The 22,124-nt window shown below is 39.0% G+C and overlaps 2 protein-coding genes across 2 annotated transcripts in view; one reads left to right on the top strand and one right to left on the bottom strand.

Annotated features, from left to right (window-relative positions):
* Positions 1 to 8,669, top strand: part of LOC144592924 (uncharacterized) — a 41,220-nt gene extending 32,551 nt beyond the window's left edge. The window contains exon 6 of the mRNA XM_078398195.1: positions 8,292 to 8,669. Coding sequence (XP_078254321.1) covers positions 8,292 to 8,357 — 66 coding nt within the window. The 3' untranslated portion in view covers positions 8,358 to 8,669. The remainder of the gene's footprint in view (positions 1 to 8,291) is intronic.
* Positions 1,973 to 22,124, bottom strand: part of zc2hc1a (zinc finger, C2HC-type containing 1A) — a 33,042-nt gene continuing 12,890 nt past the window's right edge. Inside the window, exons 4-9 of the mRNA XM_078398193.1 lie at positions 20,743 to 20,884; positions 17,366 to 17,508; positions 16,607 to 16,703; positions 10,631 to 10,754; positions 4,479 to 4,592; positions 1,973 to 4,180 (exon numbers count right to left, since the gene is read on the bottom strand). Coding sequence (XP_078254319.1) covers positions 3,991 to 4,180; positions 4,479 to 4,592; positions 10,631 to 10,754; positions 16,607 to 16,703; positions 17,366 to 17,508; positions 20,743 to 20,884 — 810 coding nt within the window. The 3' untranslated portion in view covers positions 1,973 to 3,990. The remainder of the gene's footprint in view (positions 4,181 to 4,478; positions 4,593 to 10,630; positions 10,755 to 16,606; positions 16,704 to 17,365; positions 17,509 to 20,742; positions 20,885 to 22,124) is intronic.

Raw genomic sequence — 22,124 nt, 5'->3', positions numbered from 1 at the left:
TGGAGTAAAGGAATACAAGTGATCAATAAAAAGTCGCAGGCTTGCAAGCAATTGAAAATGCTAACAGTTAAACTTAAGGGTTTCTTTGGTCAGACGACACATGACTCCAAGGTAATATACAGGTTATTTTAACATTATGAGGAGGTTATATTGTGAGAAATGGAGATTGTTTTTTCAAGTTTAGATTCTCCAGCAAGTGGAGGAATACATACTGCTGATTAATCAAAGAGGAAACATTTCTTTACTCAGAGAATGCAAAGAATTTGGGACTCTCTATATCAGCAAGAGGTTGAGGTACTTAAAAAAACCCAGGTGAATACAAAAGTGAAGTGGGAATAAAAAGATATCACGATAGAAACAAGGCGGATTTAATGGAAGATACACGCATGGAGTACGAACAGTTAGTGCCCTCCATAATGTTTGAGACAAAGACCCATCATTTATTTATTTGCCTCTGTATTCCACAATTTGAGATTTGTAATAGAAAGAAAATCACGTGCTTAAAATGCACATCGTCAGATTTTAATAAAGGCCATTTTTAGAATAGAAATCTGACCATTTTTAGTCTTGTGGACAGACGAGACGAAGATTAACTTATATCAGGGTGATGGCAAGAGCAAAGTATGGAGGAGAGAAGGAACTGCCCAAGATCCAAAGCATACCACCTCATCTGTGAAACATGATGGTGGGGGTGTTATGGCCTGTGCATGTATGGCTGCTGAAAGTACTGGCTCACTTATCTTCATTGATGATACAACTGCTGATGGTAGTAGCGTAATGGATTCTGAAGTGTATAGACACATCCTATCTGCTCAAGTTCAAACAAATGACTCAAAACTCATTGGCCAGCGGTTCGATCCCAAACATATTGCTAAAGCAACAAAAGAGTTTTTCAAAGCTAAAAAATGGTCAATTCTTGTGTGGCCAAGTCAATCACCCGATCTGAACCCAATTGAGCATGCCTTTTATATGCTGAAGAGAAAACTGAAGGGGACAAGCCCCCAAAACAAGCATGTTAAAGATGGCTGCAGTACAGGTCTGGCAGAGCATCACCAGAGAAGGCACCCAGCAACTGGTGATGTCCATGAATCACAGACTTCAAGCAGTCATTGCATGCAAAGGATATGCAACAAAATACTAAACATGACTACTTTCATTTACATGACATTGCTGTGTCCCAAACATTATGGTGCCCTGAAATGGGGGGACTATGTATAAACACTGCTGTAATTTTTACATGGTGAAACCAAAATGCGTAAAATTGGCCTTTATTAAAATCTGACAATGTGCACTTAACCACGTGATTTTTTTCTATTACAAACCTCAAATTGTGGAGTACAGAGGCAAATAAATAAATGATGGGTCTTTGTCCCAAACATTATGGAGGGCACTGTAAATGACTTTCCCTTTTACTGGTTATTGTACGACATGTCTCTGAATACTACAGAGCATCTACAGAGCAAGTATCCCCAGTGCTTCAGCTCTTCGCAGGACCTACAAGGTCGGAAGAAGGGTCTCGACCCGAATCGTCACCCATTCCTTCTCTCCAGAGATGCTGCCTGTCCCGCTGAGTTACTCCAGCATTTTGTGTCTACCTTCAATTTAAACCAGCATCTGCAGTTCTTTCCTACACTACAAGGTAGTCAGTTTGGGAAACCTATTTTGTTCCACACCGTCTCCAATTACTAAATATGCAGGGCTACATAAGTTGCCTATTCCAAAGCCTTATACAGATTCATGAACATCTCCAGGGATTCATTCTAAGATCCTGGAACATCTTAAACAAGGCCTCTTCTTAGTCTTACACGTCTTAAGGTTTAAGGCTGTGTAAGCACACATGAATTGGATACAACAAGCTGGAGTAGCTCAGCGAGTCAGGCAGCATCTCTGGAGAAAAGGAATAGGTGATGTTTTAGGTCGAGACCCCACTTCGGACGGGTTGACCCGAAACGTCACCTATTCCTTTTCTCCAGAGATGCTGCCTGACCTGCTGAGTAACTCCCAACTTTTTGTGTCTATCTTCGGTTTAAACCAGCATCTGCAGATCCTTCCTACGCACATGAATTGGAGATGAGTAACCAGCAACAATCACAATTGTGTCTGTACTAATGAGATTTTATTTTCCATTTTTAATAAACTACCAGTTTAACTTTATGCAAGTAGCTTATTTTTTCACATCTAAATCTCTGCCACCTCATGCATGATACCAGTATACAACAAGGAAAAAACTTTCTGCTCTTTAAATAAATAAACTTAAATTAGAACAAGGAGTTTCAATAAAATAAACAAAAGATTTTCTTACAGAATTAGTCCATTGAGTAGCTTCCAGCCTATTTAATGTATTGACATTACTGTGATGTAATTCATTATCCTGTTACTTTCACAATCATTCGCATCCTTTTACATTAAAGACAAGTTTTTTTCCCCCCAAACTTTCAACAATCTTGAAATACTCTCACATTCAAAAACAGTTTTAAAAATTGAGTCACTGTACTGACGTAAACATGCAGTGACCGGATAATCAGTTAAAAAAATCATGATAATCAACTGTGGGATAACCATTGACCAGGACGCAAGGTGAAATTTACCGACTTTCAAATAGTGGCATGGAATCCTTTAACTTCACCCGAGACTGTGCCATCTGACAGGTACATAACTTAATGTTTCATGTGAAATACATCACATCTGTTTTTAAACCTTTCTTTTAAAATATCAAAACATCATTCTTTGCTAAAGATGAATTTTCATGACACTGAGATAAATCCAAGCACATAATCCCTGAAGAAATGTCTACATTGCCTTCCTTTTGCATTTAAAAGCTGCAGATTTTTTTTCAGCTTTTATTTGGTTCATGAAAATCCACATGCCTGAACATATCAATATCACTGGGTTTACCATTACCGCATATTTAGAAACATCAGATGATTCACATGAAACATTTGTTTGTCACATGGATAATCATTGTACACTGGCATTAACAGAACAAACTGCAACTTTCAATACCTCAGATGTGATGATTACAAGAGAAATGAGATTCAATACAATATCCAAATGTATTCAAGTTTTAACCTGTATAGAACTTATACCTGTATAAAGTTTGTCTTATGAAGCCATGAACCCTTCATTCTGTGTTGTTACATTAATCTGCATATATTTGCTTTCACACCATAATACCATGCAGTTACAATTTCAGTGTCAGTAGTTAAAATATTATTTACCAAATTGAAACAAGTTTACCAACCCAAAAGACCAGCCGTGAACATTTACCAATGTAATAGCTCTATAACTGGCATCTTCTGCATTTCATAACTCAGTCAATTAGTATTTGTATAATTTGCAGCAGCCATACAAATATTCAGCATTATTTGTGAATAAGTGATGAGTGTAAACTAAATTGATAGAAATGAACGTATATGAGGTAAAGTGAATGCTTTGATTTTGAAATAGTCATCTTATATTTTTTTAGAATGAATTGACTTTGTTACATTCCATTTTAATTTGCTGACCAACGTATGCTCAAAAAATGCTGGGCTTGCTGTTATATTTAGACAATTTATCCCTACTGAGCTGCAACATAATTACCAGGGAATACATTTTCCAAAGGATGTTGAATTTTACTTTTACCTGGTAAGCAGAGCAAATCTCCCTGTTATGCAGAGAACTATTTTTACTAAATGTGCAGCCTCTCCTACTTTATAAATTACATTGAAGATGAAGGTACCATCTTGACTCTGCAATTTCAATGTATTGCAGTCAACTGAAAAAACCCAGTATAATGAAATCAGCAATCTTGTATTATCAATGTAACAATTCCAATTTTGATTATAACGCATCATATATAATGCAAAGATTATTTATAGTTATAATTTATCTTTACATGATGCATATTGATATTGGGTAAACTTTTGCAGCATTGAACAGTTCAATTTTCATATGAACTCTGAAAATTGTTTTAACATCTTTGCCTTGGAAAATATTCGTGCCACAAGATCAAAGCATCACCCTTCTCACTCCGCATTCACAACAGAACTTTGCACCTTCCACAGGATACTTGGTTCCACATTGACGACAAAATCTTGGCAGTTGTTGACCAGGTGAATTTCTGATGCTGCTCTTTATGTTCCCATCATTGAAAGACGTGGAACTATCCCTGGTGTCTAAACCAGATTTCATATTGTTCCTGAAAGGGAAAACTGTAATTTATTCTAAATGAAATTACAGCATATCCAGTTCCACCATGTAACAAAATTTCAAGAGTAGCGCAGAACTTCAAATAGTAATTTAAATGTATTTTCAAGAATCCACAACGAAACACATCTTAATCATTCCCAATCTCTTCAGACATAAGTATTCTGGTATTATTATTATTAAGACAAAGTTTTATTTCCTTTGCATTTTCATCTGCTTGAAATGCCAATAGCACTGCTCTCATTGGCTTTGACTGACCACAATTTAACTCCTATCAAACATGACACTACCTTTCATAATTCTCAGTATTGTGGGTTTTTCTGTTAACTGAGCCTGTTCCAGCAGTATTCCTAGTTCCACCGGGCGGTGTTAGTGTTCGAGACCTGATGTTACTGGACAAAGTCCTAAAAAACAGAACATCAAAGTACACATCAAAAATGTTAAACATAGTACCACAGTGCTAAGAAAATGAAACAACTCAATGGATAGATCCTAATACACAAAATGGCCAATCCTTTGGAGTATTATGTTGAAGTCTTTTACCAAACATCAATATCAAGCATTCTAATAAATAATTCTAAGCTATGAATAAATCCCACTACAGAACACCAGTAAGCCACCGTTTTCAGTTTGAATGAAATAAAGACATTTTGGATTGGTGAGTGATAAAGATGACCTATGTTTATGGTATGAACAACCAGCATCTCATTCGTACATCACAAAATAAAATTGCAAAGATCAACGTGTTCTTACAGGTATATCTCAAAGAATCTCCAATTTTCTTCCTGCAGATTTTACTTTTTCTGACCCATCAGCCTTTTTTAAGTTTATAATGTTTGCATAAAGTACAATGATCCCATGTGGTGAATCAGCCATGTTTTTAAGCATGTGCTATAAGACCCGTGTTAATTTATTACACAATTGAAAGCTACGGAGAGCACAGGTTAGACAATCATTGAACTATTGTTTTAGGTGGTTAATTATGGGAATATTTTATTGGCCCTGCAGAAAGTCTAGTTGTTTTTAGGATATTAAAACTCTCCCTTATTCCAATTAAGTGCCTGCCTCGATACATTCTTGCAGCATGTCCAAAGAGGATAGCTAAGAATGTTGGTATTTAAAACAGAGAAAAAGGAAGTGATTTTTCTTTCAAGAAGTTGAATCCATTGCATTGTGATAATGTAAATATCAGAATTAATTTGGTTAAAAGGAAAAAGTGCAAGAAAAAAAGGTGGATTTGATATGGCACTCGTAGAATTAGCAGAGATCCTAAAAGACGGATGTGTAATTAGTTGGGACAAGGATATTAAAAGAACATCGAGAAGAGAATTTGGTTTAAAAATGACGGGGTGATTGCTAAAAATACATTAAAAGAGAGACCGTAGGAGGGGTATTAGGCTGGGCTGAGTAAGAGATGCTGTTTATGGAGTGGTTCATGCTTACATTGGGTCTCTGGAATGGAAAAGTGTTTCAGTCGCCACTATTAACATTCATTATCTGAAAGAGCACAAAAAGACAATAGAATTTCTGACAATTGTTTGAGTGCGATCGAAAAAAAAAAAAATTTTGATCAATGCACGTTGCAAATGTGAAACCTCTAAATTTGTGATCATTCTAATTCAATAATATCAATTTCCAATGGCACATAATTAAATATCTCTTAAAATAAAAGGTAGATAAATGGCAAAATTGATTTTTTATGTCATTATATAAAGATTTTATGTATTAATTAAAATGTTACTAACAGATACAAATACAACAGGGAGTTAAGTGTACAGTGAAATTCTTTTTTTTCTTCATTAGTCTACAATCCACATCATCAATATTTAACTAATTATGTGTAGTCTTTTCACTGACTGGATAGCTTTCCACCGTACTTCGGTACATGGGACAATAATCAACTAAACTCATATTAAGAGGTTGATTTTCCACATGGTGGTATTGTTGCCAAACTAATGTAAAGACTAAGAAATTAGATAGAGCTCTTAAAAGATAGCGGAGTCAAGGGGTATGGGGAGAAGGCAGGAACGGGGTACTGATTGTGGATGATCAGCCATGATCACAGTGAATGGTGGTGCTGGCGCGAAGGGCCGAATGGCCTACTCCTGCACCTATCGTCTATAAATTCCATGGGGATCAGGAAAAATTGACTTCTGATCTTTTGCACTAATTTAAAGAAAACATTTGGAAGCCGTCTTTCTAATAAACGGCCCCATCTCATCTAAACGAATGTTTCCAATATTTTCAACCATATGCAAATAAATTATCATAAACAATTAATAGCATCATACTCTACACATTCAATCTTTTCCCTTCTACTGTCATGCCAAAGATATAGAAGCTTGAAAGTATATACCACCCGATTCAGGAGCAGATTCTTCCCACTGTTATCAGACTATTGCACAGTCCTCCCATAAACTAGGGTGTAATCACAATCTTCCGATCTATGGACCTTGGACTTTTTCTCTGGAACTGGAATGCTATAATGCTACAGCACTATATTCTGCATTCTGATATTTTTCTCTGTGCGTTACTTGTTGTACTTGTGTATGGCTTGATTGTACTTAATTATAACATGATTTGACTGGATAGCATGCAAACAAAGCTTTTCACTGTATCTTAGCACACATGACAATATTAAACCAATACCATTATCCACAGTATTTTATGAGTATTGATGCAGATAATTTTAAGGTTTATTCAAAATTTCAGCCTACTTTCAATTCCTGCTCCATTTACTCACTAATAAATAAACTTAGCTCATCATTTAATCAGATAAAAATGATCAGCTGAGCCAGTAAGATTGGTGCGGGCTAATGGGAGTAGGATAGAACAGGAGGGTTAAAAGAAACATAATTCTACAGGAAAGTTAAGATGTTGACTCTGGCCAATTTCACATTTGAATTTAGGTGTGATGTTACTCACATTGAAATATTTGGCAAAAAGTGAATAGTCTTTTGGACTAGTTGCAGAGTTTATTCTGCTTTTAAAACTGTTACAATTTGTTTCATTGGGTTGTTTAAATTAATACTGACTAGCTAATTAAATTATTGCATCGTATGGGAGGCGCATTCCCAATCTCGTTGTACCCCTGTACAATGACAATAAAGATGTATTGTATTGTAGAGGGCAGACGGCATGAACAGTATTCTAACAGGTATTTCAATGTTTTTAGAAAAGGAGAAATATTCATTGGTATTTAAAAAAAAATTAATATGCTCCTTCGATGTGTTCCAGTCCCCCCCCCCCCCGTCCCCCCCCCCGAAAAAAGCAGAGACATTTTTAAGGTTTGCTTCAATTTTCTTTTAGTTTGCCAATTGCTTAGTGGATAAGTACACCGATCCCATTGTTGCCAACCTTTGACACAATGGATTCTAAATCATATTTTTCTGGGCTACAAGGAAATTGCATTTTATTTCCATTTATTTTTGCCTATTGTCTTCAATCTGTCCCTTCCAGTCATCCTTCCGCCCATCGCTGAACCGAACAATACAGCACAGGAGCAGGCCCTTCAGCCCACCTTGTCTGTGCTGATCATGACGCCAAATCTAACTGACCCCATCTGCATACACATTGTTCATATTCCTTTATTCATTTGCTATTTCTCTGCCTAAATTTCCAAATGATATATGGTATGCCTTAATAACATTCCCCCACTTTCTACAACTCCACCAATTTTCATGTCAACTGCAAACTTACAAATCAGACCACCTATATTTTCATCCAATTTATTTATATATATTACAAACAACAGAGGTTCCAGTACTAATCCTTGCGGACCACTGATCTCAGACCTCTGGTCAGAAAAGCACCCCTCTACCTTTCTACTCTTTCTAATTAGTCTTTCATGACGTCAATTTTGGATCCAATTTACAAACTCTCTGAAGAGTGTTTCTGATCTGTCGGACAGGTGTTTGGGGATTTTTCTTTATTATAGAGAGAATTCTGTCATCAGCTGTGGAGGACTTCCTTGGCCTACCAGCCCCTTTGCGATTAGTAAGCTCACCAGGGCTCTCTTTCTTCTTAATGATGTTCCAAACAGTTGATTTTGGTAAGCCTAAGGTTTGGCCGATGTCTCTAACAATTTTATTCTTGTTTTTCAGTCTCATAATGGCTTCTTTGACTTTCATTGGCACAACTTTGGGCCTCATGTTGATAAACAGCAATAAAAGTTTCCAAAGGTGTTGGAAAGTCTGGAGGAAACACGAGGTGCTGAGAGCTCTCTTTTAAACACACCTGCGCAATTACAAAAACCTGTGAAGCCATGTCCCAAACATTATGGTGCCCTGAAATGGGGGGACTATGTATAAACACTGCTATAATTTCTACATGGTGATGAAACCAAAATGTGTAAATATGGCCTTTATTAAATTTTGACGATGTGCACTTTAACCACATGTGATTTTTTCTATTACAAATCTCAAATTGTGGGGTACAGAGGCAAATAAATAAATGATGGGTCTTTGTCCCAAACATTATGGAGGGCACTGTATGTGTAAGAGGAAACTTATGGTTAGGTGAAGAGGCATTAAAGAATACGGAAACTGAAAGGATTTGGATTGCTATCGTGAAAACATCAGCGTATTCAGCAAATACAATTCCACACATTTGTAGACCCACACAAAATATGACAGCCCACAAATGATCAACTTTAGAAACATTCTCTGATGAAATAAGAGAGATGCTAAAGTTAATACAATGGACATCATTAATGTGCAATTTTGCAAAACCTCTGAAAAGTTGGCATAGAAACAACATTGCCAAGTACATGACAAATGTATTATTTGTAATATTTGCAATAAATGTAATTTAGATGTATTGGTAATATTTATGACCATAGAATATTTTTTGAAACTAAATTAAACAATCACTTTCTGTACATAATCAGTTGAATTTTTAAATCTCAACTTGTCATGAGTATTTAAATAGATGGGTAGAGAAATATTTAGTAATATCATTATTCCTCACGAGGTCAGCAGCTGTACTGCAACTTGCCTATCTTAACTCTGGTGGAAAATGTATTGTATATTTCTTTCAATTTACAAAATAACACAGAGGTTGAGCAATGTGGAAACAATCCAAATTCATAGACACATATATTCTGGAAATGAAATTTGATAATTATCTGTTATTACTTTTTTGTGTCAGAAAACTAAGAAACAAAACATTTAAATCAATGTGCAAGTCAAATAATAAAAACATAAGAAATGTAATTTCCTTCTCATTGAGGTGAGGGAGGTGCAAGATTCTATAAAAGAAAAACATCAACACACTAGGATCCAGCACTGAAAGAATTACAGAGAGATTAATGAATCATTTTAATAGATCTCCATTTAATTTGCTCTACCAGAATTTAAAATAGAAATGCACTAACTGCGATACTCAAGCAAAAATACGAATTTAATACTCAATTATTAAGAATGCTTCACTAAGGGTCAAGGTGAAGTGGCAGCATGTGCCAGGCTTGAGAAATTAATTTCACCTCACTAATCTCACCCCAAATCAAATTTAGATTCCAGGGGGAAAAGGGAAAATCAATGTTCCACCCACTTGATTTAAATTCCTCAAATAACCAAATGCTCAAGAGATATAAGAAAATAACTGCAGATGCTGGTACAAATCGAAGGTATTTATTCACAAAATGCTGGAGTAACTCAGCAGGTCAGGCAGCATCTCAGGAGAGAAGGAATGGGTGACATTTCGGGTCGAGACCCTTCTTCAGACTGATGTCAGGGGGGTGGGACAAAGGAAGGATATAGGTGGAGACAGGAAGATAGAGGGAGATCTGGGAAGGAGGAGGGGAAGAGAGGGACAGAGGAACTATCTAAAGTTGGAGAAGTCGATGTTCATACCACTGGGCTGCAAGCTGCCCAGGCGAAATATGAGGTGCTGTTCCTCCAATTTCCGGTGGGCCTCACTATGGCACTGGAGGAGGCCCATGACAGAAAGGTCAGACTGGGAATGGGAGGGGGAGTTGAAGTGCTCGGCCACCGGGAGACCAGTTTGGCCAACGCGGACCCAGCGCAGGTGATGAGCGAAGCGATCGCCGAGCCTGCGCTTGGTTTCGCGGATGTAAATAAGTTGTCATCTGGAGCAGCGGATGCGCTAGATGAGGTTGGAGGAGGTGCAGGTGAGCCTCTGTCTCACCTGGAAAGACTGTTTGGGTCCTTGGATGGAGTTGAGGGGGGAGGTAAAGGGACAGGTGTTGCATCTCGTGCGGTACTACCAGAGATGGTAATGATTTAAAATAAATCAATAAAATAAAAGTCTGAAGAAGGGTCTCGATCCGAAATGTCACCCATTCCCTCTCTCCTAGATGCTGCCCAATCTGCTGAGTTACTCCAGCATTTTGTGATACCTTCGATTTGTACCAGCATCTGCAATTATTTTTCTACACGAAAATAAATCAAAGGTTCTTCTATATGAGTTGGTTCATTCTCACCCAGTTGCATGACTTCCTGCTCCAGAAACATTACCAGCACCAGAGGGACTCCGTTTTACTGGTGATCCATCTCGAAGTTTATTTTCATTGGTTGATGACAAGGTACCTTTGGTGGTTGAAAACCCTGCCAACAAAACATTTGGTTACAACTTCGATATAAATTACTGCAGCTGTAACTGTCAAGTTATTTTGATAAATGGCTTGCACTTCCTCTACATATACAAGATCCAAACTGAAGACGTTGTTTTCATTACTCATGTCAATTTTTTTAAAGACATCTTTTGGAATAACAACACTACTTTCAATCTTTGGTAATAAAAACAATATTTAGTTGCGTACAAAAGGACTAACCATTCCAAGAACTACAGTACCATTAATAGAATCAGATCACACAAGTGAGATTGTGTTTCAGAACATGTACGAGAGAGGAAGCCTGGATATTTGTAGAATGAAGTAACAGGTAAACCACAGCAAAGTAATTTGTGATTAATAAGTAACAAATATGTTTGAATATAATTTACCACATTAACCCAAGCACAAGTATTTTCGATTAATATTTAGATTTAAATATTGTTTATTGACTCAAGACAAGGCATCTACAGTTTCCATGTGGAAGTACCCCTCCACACATTGTCAGTCCCAGGTTGGGATTGTCCAAGGAGATTTTTGAAGATTACAACCAACTGTGCACATTATTTAGGACGGCAATTAAACATTACCAGCTAGATCATGCTGAACACTGCCTGTCACCTGATTTAACTGGACCAAGTGGAAAGATCTTATATACTCATCAGTGAAGCCGCAGCGATAACTAGGTTTCTGACTGCCCTTCCCCAGACAACATGATAACCTTTCACAGAAGGCAAAGTTAGGGCAGTTTTATTTCCTATCAAAGTGGGGAGTTTTAGTTTTAAGTGCCTTTGATAAACATTTAGAAATTATTGAAGGTGACAGGGTTGAGGGGGATAGCAGATCAGCCATGGTTGAATGGTATAGACGTAATAGGTCAAATGGTCCATTTCAGGTCCAATGACATGATATAAATGGTAAAAAATTAAAACCGATAAGTTATATACAACACATTCAAACATTTGCAAATTAATATAAATATGAAACTAAACGTTAAATTGGTTTCTCATTTGCTAGACCTTGAAGGCAAATGGGTTTCAAAAGTAAAATTGATAATTACAAATACAAAATTTTATAATTTATACCTCAAACATAAGCAGTTTACAAAAGACAAACTGCAGAAAAAACTCGAATTAAACAAATATACTGGTAGCAAACAAGTTAAAATTTTCATCATGCACAAGCATCATTTTGAAAAATAGTATAAAGAACATTGAAATCCTTAGTACTTCTTTTTCCCCCCTTTCACTATTAGTCTAGCTGATTCAGGCTACAAGCTCTCAGTCTGAAGAAGGGTCTCGACCCGAAACGTCACCCATTCCTTCTCTCCCGAGATGCTGCCTGACAATAGACAATAGACAATAGGTGCAGGAGTAGGCCATTCAGCCCTTCGAGCCAGCACCGCCATTCAATGCGATCATGGCTGATCACTCTCAATCAGTACCCCGTTCCTGCCTTCTCCCCATACCCCCTCACTCCGCTATCCTTAAGAGCTCTATCCAGCTCTCTCTTGAAAGCATCCAACGAACTGGCCTCCACTGCCTTCTGAGGCAGAGAATTCCACACCTTCACCACTCTCTGACTGAAAAAGTTCTTCCTCATCTCCGTTCTAAATGGCCTACCCCTTATTCTTAAACTGTGGCCCCTTGTTCTGGACTCCCCCAACATTGGGAACATGTTTCCTGCCTCTAATGTGTCCAATCCCCTAATTATCTTATATGTTTCAATAAGATCCCCCCTCATCCTTCTAAATTCCAGTGTATACAAGCCCAATCGCTCCTGCCTTTCAACATACGACAGTCCCGCCATTCCGGGAATTAACCTAGTGAACCTACGCTGCACGCCCTCCATAGCAAGAATATCCTTCCTCAAATTTGGAGACCAAAACTGCACACAGTACTCCAGGTGCGGTCTCATCAGGGCCCGGTACAACTGTAGAAGGACCTCTTTGCTCCTATACTCAACTCCTCTTGTTATGAAGGCCAACATTCCATTGGCTTTCTTCACTGCATGCTTCCTTTCATTGACTGATGCACTAGGACACCCAGATCTTGTTGAACTCCCCCTCCTCCTAACTTGACACCATTCAGATAATAATCTGCCTTTCTATTCTTACTTCCAAAGTGAATAACCTCACACTTATCTACATTAAACTGCATCTGCCATGTATCCGCCCACTCACACAACCTGTCCAAGTCACCCTGCAGCTTTATTGCATCTTCCTCACAATTCACACTACCCCCCAGCTTAGTATCATCTGCAAATTAGCTAATGGTACTTTTAATCCCTTCGTCTAAGTCATTAATGTATATCGTAAATAGCTGGGGTCCCAGCACCGAACCTTGCGGTACCCCACTGGTCACTGCCTGCCATTCTGAAAGGGACCCATTTATCCCCACTCTTTGCTTTCTGTCTGTCAACCAATTTTCTATCCATGCCAGTACCCTACCCCCAATACCATGTGCCCTAATTTTGCCCACTAATCTCCTATGTGGGACCTTGTCGAAGGCTTTCTGAAAGTCGAGGTACACCACATCCACTGACTCTCCCCTGTCAATTTTCCTAGTTACATCCTCAAAAAATTCCAGTAGATTTGTCAAGCATGATTTCCCCTTCGTAAATCCATGCTGACTCGGAATGATCCCGTTACTGCTATCCAAATGCTCAGCAATTTCGTCTTTTATAATTGATTCCAGCATCTTCCCCACCACTGATGTCAGACTAACTGGTCTATAATTACCCGTTTTCTCTCTCCCTCCTTTCTTAAAAAGTGGGATAACATTTGCTATCCTCCAATCCACAGGAACTGATCCTGAATCTATAGAACATTGAAAAATGATCTCCAATGCTTCCACTATTTCTAGAGCCACCTCCTTAAGTACCCTGGGATGCAGACCATCAGGCCTTGGGGATTTATCAGCCTTCAGTCCCATCAGTCTACCCAAAACAATTTCCTGCCTAATGTGGATTTCCTTCAGTTCCTCCATCACCCTAGGTTCTCCGGCCCCTAGAACATTTGGGAGATTGTGTGTATCTTCCTCAGTGAAGACAGATCCAAAGTAACGGTTTAACTCGTCTGCCATTTCTTTGTTCCCCATAATAAATTCCCCTGCTTCTGTCTTCAAGGGACCCACATTTGCCTTGACTATTTTTTTCCTCTTCATGTACCTAAAAAAACTTTTGCTATCCTCCTTTATATTATTGGCTAGTTTACCCTCGTACCTCATCTTTTCTCCCCGTATTGCCTTTTTAGTTAACTTTTGTTGCTCTTTAAAAGAGTCCCAATCCTCTGTCTTCCCACTCTTCTTTGCTATGTTATACTTCCTCTCCTTAATTTTTATGCTGTCCCTGACTTCCCTTGTCAGCCACAGGTGTCTCTTACTCCCCTTAGAGTCTTTCCACCTCTTTGGAATAAATTGATCCTGCAACCTCTGCATTATTCGCAAGAATACCTGCCATTGCTCTTCTACCTTCTTCCCTGCTAGGGCCTCCTTCCAGTCAATTTTGCCCAGCTCCCGCCTCATGCCTCTGTAATCCCCTTTGCTATACTGTAATACCGACACTTCCGATTTTCCCTTCTGCCTTTCCATTTGCAGAGTAAAACTTATCATGTTGTGATCACTGCCTCCTAATGGCTCTTTTACCTCTAGTCCCCTTATCAGATCAGGATCATTACACAACACTAAATCCAGAATTGCCTTCTCCCTGGTAGGCTCCAGTACAAGCTGTTCTAAGAATCCATCTCGAAGGCACTCTACAAACTCTCTTTCCTGGGGTCCATTTCCAACCTGATTTTCCCAGTCTACCTGCATGTTGAAATCTCCCATAACCACCGTAGCATTACATTTTTGACACGCCAATTTTATCTCCTGATTCAACTTGCACCCTATGTCGAGGCTACTGTTTGGGGGCCTATAGATAACTCCCATTAGGGTCTTTTTACCCTTACAATTTCTCATTTCTATCCATACTGATTCAACATCTCCTGATTCTATGTCACCCCTTGCAAGGGAATGAATATCATTCCTTACCATCAGACCAACCCCACCCCCTCTGCCCACCTGTCTGTCTTTTCTATAAGTTGTGTACCCCTGAATATTCAGTTCCCAGCCCTGGTCCTCTTGTAGCCATGTCTCAGTGATCCCTACAACATCATTCTTGCCCATGACTAACTGAGCCTCAAGCTCATCCACTTTATTTTTTATACTACGCGCATTTAAGTACAACACTTTAACTTCTGTATTTACCTCCCCTCTCACATCGGTCACAATTGGCCCTGCCCTTAATTTCTTTTCCCCTCTAGAACTTCTGTTCCCATTCTTCCGAGAGTCTTTTGCACTATCTCCTGCATTCCCTTTTACCTCATCTTCATATTCACAATTTGTTAACCCCTCCCCCCCACTACTTAGTTTAAAGCCACAGGTGTCACACTAGCAAACCTGCCTGCCAGAATGTCTGTCCCCCTGCTGTTAAGATGTAACCCGTCCCTTTTGTACAAGTCACCCCTAGCCCAGAAGAGATCCCAGTGGTCCAGAAATCTAAATCCCTGCTCTCTGCACCAGTCCCTCAGCCATAAATTCATACCCTCTATCTCTCTGTTCCTGGCCTCACCAGCACGAGGTACCGGTAGCAGTCCAGAGATAACCACCTTCGACGTCCTACTTCTCAGTGTTTTTCCCAACTCTCTAAACTCCCGCTGTAGCACCTCCTTCCTCTTCCGCCCGACGTCATTCGTGCCCACATGCACAACGACTTCAGGTTGATCGCCTTCCCTCACTAGGATTTTCTGAAGCCGGTCCGTGATGTGTTGAACCCTGGCACCAGGGAGGCAACAGACCATCCTCAAGTCCCTCCTGCTGCCACAGAATCTTCTGTCCGTCCCTCGGACGATGAAGTCACCGACCACTACGGCTCTTCCTGACTTCGGTCTCCCCTGTCGAGTATCCTTGCCAACAGGTCCGCCACTCGGACTGGAAACGTCTTCTGCCCCGACAGTTCCCAAGAGGGTATACCTATTTGCAATAGGCACAGCCACTGGGGTCTCCTGTAGTCCTCGTCCACTCCCCCCTGAAACAGTCTCCCACCTTCGCTCGACCTGGACCCTTGGCGTGACAGCCTCACAATAGGTCCTGTCGAGGAAACTCTCGCATTCCCGGATGGCCCTGAGGTCATCCAACTGCCTCACCAACTCCACCACACGTCCCTTCAGGAGCTGCACCTGGACACAGTTCTTGCAGGTGTAGCTCCCAGAAGCTCCAGCGACGTCCCTGTCTTCCCACATCCTGCAGGAAACACACTGCACCAACTTTTCCGCCATTACCTTGTGTCTATAACCAGTTCTGGCTTAAAACAATTGTATCCTCCTCACCTCAGCCTCCTCGCCGAAGACTCGCAACCAAAGACTCGCACTTCCCTCACTGGGCTGCACCTGAACAGGGCTGCACCCTTTTGCAAGTCTTGCTTATATCACCAATTAAATTGCCTGATTGTCCAATTTACCTGACTTCTCACTTAAATTAGCACTTACTTTTCTGCTCAGCCAACGGGCGTCCTTGCTCTGCTCCCGGACTTTTCAACCTGCTGAGTTACTCCAGCATTTTGTGAATAAAGCTCTCATGTGGTCCCTGTTCTAGTCTAAGTAACTGATATATATATATTTAAAACACCCCTTAGGTATAAATTGGCAATTACTTTGTTCTATGTCTCACAAATACCCCATGGGCCACAATCAAATTGTTGCCACCACCACCACTCCACGCAAAAAAAAATCCTTGGACATCATTCACAGATTTGGATTTCCTTTTCCTGAGCATAAAGTAATGGAAAAAGCATCTGCATATCACGTACCAGTTACAGTTTTTCCAAGAGAAGGTTGGGGAATCCGTGTCAATGCATTAGGTGATGACACTGGAGAGTTAGTCTTCTGGAGCACTGGAGACTTGCACTGCATAGGGATAAAGTCAAAGAACTAGTTATTCACAAATCAAAGAACAGTACAACATCAAAAGGAAATTCATCCAATTCACCTCTCCCCCTTGCTGTCCCCATAATATAACAATTGTTTGCCTTTTCCAGTTGTTGTGTCACAATTCTTTTGAAAACTACTCCATCAACTTCCATCAGGCAATGGATTCCAGATCGCAACAATCCAATAGATAATTTGCTATTTTTTGCCGGTTTTTGCCCATGCTAAATCTAAGCAAGAACAATCACCCGATTGCTCTTCACTGTCCTCTACCAACACCCTTGGATGTGGTATGGTTCCCAGCATCTTTAAAAATAGATCCATCACAAGATTTGGATCAAATTATGAATACACTTTTCCATTGAATTAATATTTTAATTTACATTTCCTATGCGAGATATTTTTCTTAAAAAGTATTTGGATGCACAGCATTGCCCTATTTGCACAGTTACAATCATTTTTGGAAATTACAGCATAATAGCACACAAAAAATCTGTGGGGAAATGTAACAAATAGTGCTGTTCACTGCTGACCACAAAATACTATTAGCAACAAACCAATATCAGCTAAAGATTTCCTTGGCTCCCAAACCGATCAAATGGAATTAAATCACCTTACTACACAAAATTTGTGTGCTTTACCTGTGTCAGAGAGCTTTGTTTCCCTTTGACAGTTCCTTGTTTGGACTTGGTTATACGAGCAGACTGTTCTTTGCAGAAAGAAATGTGCCTGTCAGCAGCATTCTCGTTAAATCTTCTCTGGCAATGAGGACACTGGACATAATCTTTAAAATTAAAATTAATAACTGCATTAGGAGAATTGAGATTTATATTTGTCAATGCAGATCATATTCCTCCAGACGTTCCAGAAATGAAGTCAAAGCTAAAAATGCACAAATGTATACCATACAAAACAAATCTGCCTAGCTAACTAAAGCAACCATTTTGCCAAACATTTGCACTCGGTCCAAGGTTTGCTGAATCTTCTGGTTATTAACCATTTTAACTCTTCCTCCTATTCTTATACCATCCTTTCTGTTCTGGACCTCCTCCATTGCTAGAGTGAGGCCACACGCAAACCGGGGGATCTGCACCTCATATTCTGCTTGGATAGCTTTTTCAACCCAATTTTTACAAACCCCAAAGGATCTCCAATTTTAAGTAACCAACCTCTCTGGCATCATAATTCATGCCTCTTCTATCATTATCTTTATCTCACATTTTCTGTCTTTTTATCTCTGGCCTTCGTCCAACCATCCGTCATTCAAGCCCTCCCCTCACCTGTACTCACCCATCACTTGCCCCTTTCCCCGTTCCCTTCTACCTGCATCCTTTTCTCTGACTTCACATTTTTCACCTCTTCTTTCTTTATCTTCATATCTCACAGCCTTTTCTCTTTTCCCCATCTCTGGCCTTGTCCGCCCTTCTGCCAATCAAAACTCTCCTTATCCACCTATCACGTCCTAGGTTTTTACCACCTCCACCTCTTTGAGCTTTCTCCCCCCATTACTATCAGTCTGAAGGGACCCGACCCAAAACATCACCTATCCACGTTCTCCAGAGATGCTGCCTGACCCACTAATTTACTCCAGCACTGTCTTTTTTTTGTTGTAAAAACAGCACCTGCAGTTCCTGGTGTCTAAACACTAACTTAAGCACCAGTTTATTTCATAGTTTCTCCAGATGAAAAAAAACCTGACCATAACAGCAAAATATAATGGATAACATGTACAGAAATTTCCAGCAAAAGATACTGGCCTTCAATTGTAAATCAAACAAAATTACAAGCTGAATAAATAAAGCCCAGGTTATATTTTTGCTTGGTTGAGCTTGTGATTCATTCTATAGGTGTTCATTGTAATTGGTTATCATCAGTTACTGAACATTCATGACATGCATCAATTTTCACTCTCTCAAACTGAACCTGGTGCCAACAATTACTGACCAGCTCAAGGTTTCCTCGACTTCTTCAACACAATTTTCTTTCATGTAATTGCAAAAACCCTTTATCACATTTCCACACACTTTTATGCTTCTGGTCTTTCTCACCACAGTCACACCGATTAACATATCTTACAAACAATGGGATTGGACCATGGGCCATTGCAACATTCTAAAATACTACACTTGGCATGCCTGATGCAAAATGAATGACAAAATACATGAAAGTAAAGAAATGCAGATGCTGAAAATTTTAATTATAGCAGATTGGAAATGGCAAGTCACACAAGCACCTGTGAAAAGAGAAACAGAATTAGCATTTCAAGTCCTAGACCCTTTGGCAGTGTTTATAAATTCATAAGCTCATCGACTCTACTCTTCCCGCCACAAAACTACTCTAAAAGATCTTTACATGTAGTCATGTATTGATTGGTTACTTTGACCTTTGTCGGAAAATCTTCCTTTCCAGACCCACCGTTTGTAGTGTAGATGCAGTACAGTCCAAGTTCATCACTCTCTGACAGTTCTTCAAGGTTGTGAACCCCACGTTGCCAAGTCTTTCGTTTTGCTTTGTCCTGCTTTGGTATTCCATATGTTGATGTAATTTGGACTTTTTTTGGAGTTATTGTAGCATTTTGAGTCTTTGCTTTCTGTGGCCATTGCATCGATAGCATGTATTTGCGCTTTTCACCAGAACCCTGCTGTGAAGGCCTTTTCCCTGTCTTGTCATGCTTGTGTTTTGGAACTGCCTTTTGACTGTGCCAGCATGTGCTGGTCGAAACTCGTGTTCACTTTCAGATGCCATTATCTATGGCCAAGACAATTTTACATGACAAATCAATGGCTCGGGCTGGTGTGTTCAGTAATTTTGATTGGATTTGTTCATCCAGCAAACCATAATCGCCCTATTTCAGGACAGTTGTGGAAGCTCTGGGGAGGGTGTAGAGGTGGGTTAACAGAATGCAAACTGGTTTAGAGGGGGTTATAATTTAGAATTTCTTCATTAAGCCCCATGCTTGGAACTTCCTGGATAGAGTGGATGTGGAGAGGATGTTACATCGTGGATAGAGTGGATGTGGAGAGCATGTTTCCACTTGTGGGAGAGTCTAGGAGCAGAGGTCATAGCCTCAGAATAAAAGCTCGTTCTTTAGGAGAGAGACGAGGAGGAATTTGATGGTGAGTCTGTGGAATTCATTGCCACAGAAGGCTGTGGAGGCCAAGACAATGGATATTTTGAAGGCAGAGATAGATAGATTGTTGATTAGTCTGGGTGTCAGGGGTTATTCGGTAGAAGGCAAGTGAATGGGGTTGAGAGTTAAAGATAGATCAGTCATGATTGAATAGCGGAGCACACTTGATGGGCCAAATGGCCTAATTCTGCTCCTATCACTTAGAAATGTCCTGCCTTCATCTTCAAATATACCTTTGACTTCTTACACTCTATCTACTTAGTCCACAAATTATCATTAGCCATAGTTCTGTACAATGTTGAGCCATTTTTATTTAGTACTACCTAATAAAATTAAAATGTTATCTGTTTATGTGGAAATAGATTTACAGATGCTGGTTACAATAATAAGGACATGAAATAAATATATATATATATCATAAAACTTGAGTTGCACTGGAAAAAAATCAATGAAATGGTCATAAAATAACTGCATTATTTTAGCAAAAACATTATTTTAATACACAGACTCCCAATAGACAATGGACAATAGGTGCAGGAGGAGACCATTCGGCCCTTCAAGCCAGCACCACCATTCAATGTGATCATGGCTAATCATTCTCAATCAGAACCCCGTACTGATTTTTCTCTAACAATTTCCTCTAACAATTTTCAGTTGTTATACCAGGTATTGAAAACTCCCACAGTAAATTATATTTAAAAGCAAAACTAAAAGTTCTGAAAAATCAAGAACATCAAAACAGAAAGTGCTAGAAGACAAACAAAAAGAACCCACATTAAAATTATAACAGGTAAACAAAATTGTTAACACTGTCATGAAATAAAGAAAGATATAAAGATATAAATAAAGTCATCTTTACATTCATAACACTTCCTGTAAATGCCATACCTGGATCATATAAAGGCGGAGGTGGAGGTGGAGGAGTACCCCCTTCTTGAATTATTTGTGTTATCTTTTTGGCTGCTTGGATGGTAGCAATAAAGCTTTCATGTTTCTGTCTCCAGTTCGAGAGCTTTTTGGGTGGTTCAGGCTAAAGGATATCAAAATTAATGACATGTTAAAAATATATTGCATGCAATCCATACGTCATTCTATTTCTAGTTCATACTTCAGCAGTAAATAATTATTAACATGTCGAAATGAAAAGTCAAATTTAAATATGGATAATCACTCTGATCACGATTTCCAATGAACTAATCAATCTGAGAAGGAATTTTAAAATTCTGCTGTTTTTCGCCACGTGACAGACATTTATAATCCACTTTGTTTTCATGATCTTCTTTAAAGCCCAACATTTTCATTTTTCAAGTCAATAAAAGATTGTAAGACAATGCTATTTTAATATCCCAAATCAATTCCTCCAAATGTAATTGTTCACAATATATCCAAACACGAAAGTGCGAAAGTCATGAAAAGCAATGAATATAAATCGTGGAATACAGCACAAAAAAAAGAATTAGCTCAACTTTAACTGAGTAGACTATCCCATTAATCTTTTTACTTTCCATTTCCATAAGTATACTAATCTTCCCACCAATCACTATGCAATTCCCTTTAAGTTCTTATTGAAATTGCTTCCGCTGCCTGTCAGGCAATACATTCAAGTTAAGTTAAATATTTGTTTTTACTGTCCCAACTCCTGTTTTTTCTGTAACTAATACCTTTCATCTCCAGTTACTGACTTCCTGTTGGTGGCTTTCTACTCAATCCAAAACTCTCAATTCTATACACATTGACTGTGTCTTAGGCCAGAAGCTAGAAATTTTGAACTGAGCATATGGCTATAATCATTTTGCATTCAGCAAAATTTCCTCTGAAAACGAATTATATTCTATCATGTCATGAGATTAAAATACTGTTCTTCCATTTGTCATCCCCAGGTTCATTCACATAAACCTCCTCTGGACCCTCTCCAATGTCAGCCCATCCTTCCTCAGATATTTCCCCGGTGTGGGACGAATAAAGGAATATATTATATGGGACCCAAAACTGCTCACAATACTCCAAATGCAGATTTATGTGAACAAAGAATTTCAGCGCACTTTAGTGTACGAGACAATAAACTAAACTGAATCTGAATAATAAAGTATGCACAAATGGGGACATAGCCTACTGCTATTTCTTATTTTCTATCCTCTTAGGTTTATGTTTGAAAAGACATATTACTTAATCTTTTTATTTTTATTACATTTCCTTTTAACTATGTTCATAAAAATCACTGCATTTCAAAACAAGCATTTTGAAGCACTTGCCATGGAAGATGGGCTACT

The sequence above is a fragment of the Rhinoraja longicauda genome, chromosome 4 (genome assembly GCF_053455715.1).
Source record: "Rhinoraja longicauda isolate Sanriku21f chromosome 4, sRhiLon1.1, whole genome shotgun sequence".
In the NCBI taxonomy this organism is placed as follows: domain Eukaryota; kingdom Metazoa; phylum Chordata; class Chondrichthyes; order Rajiformes; family Arhynchobatidae; genus Rhinoraja; species Rhinoraja longicauda.
This window is presented reverse-complemented; position numbering and strand designations above follow the sequence as displayed.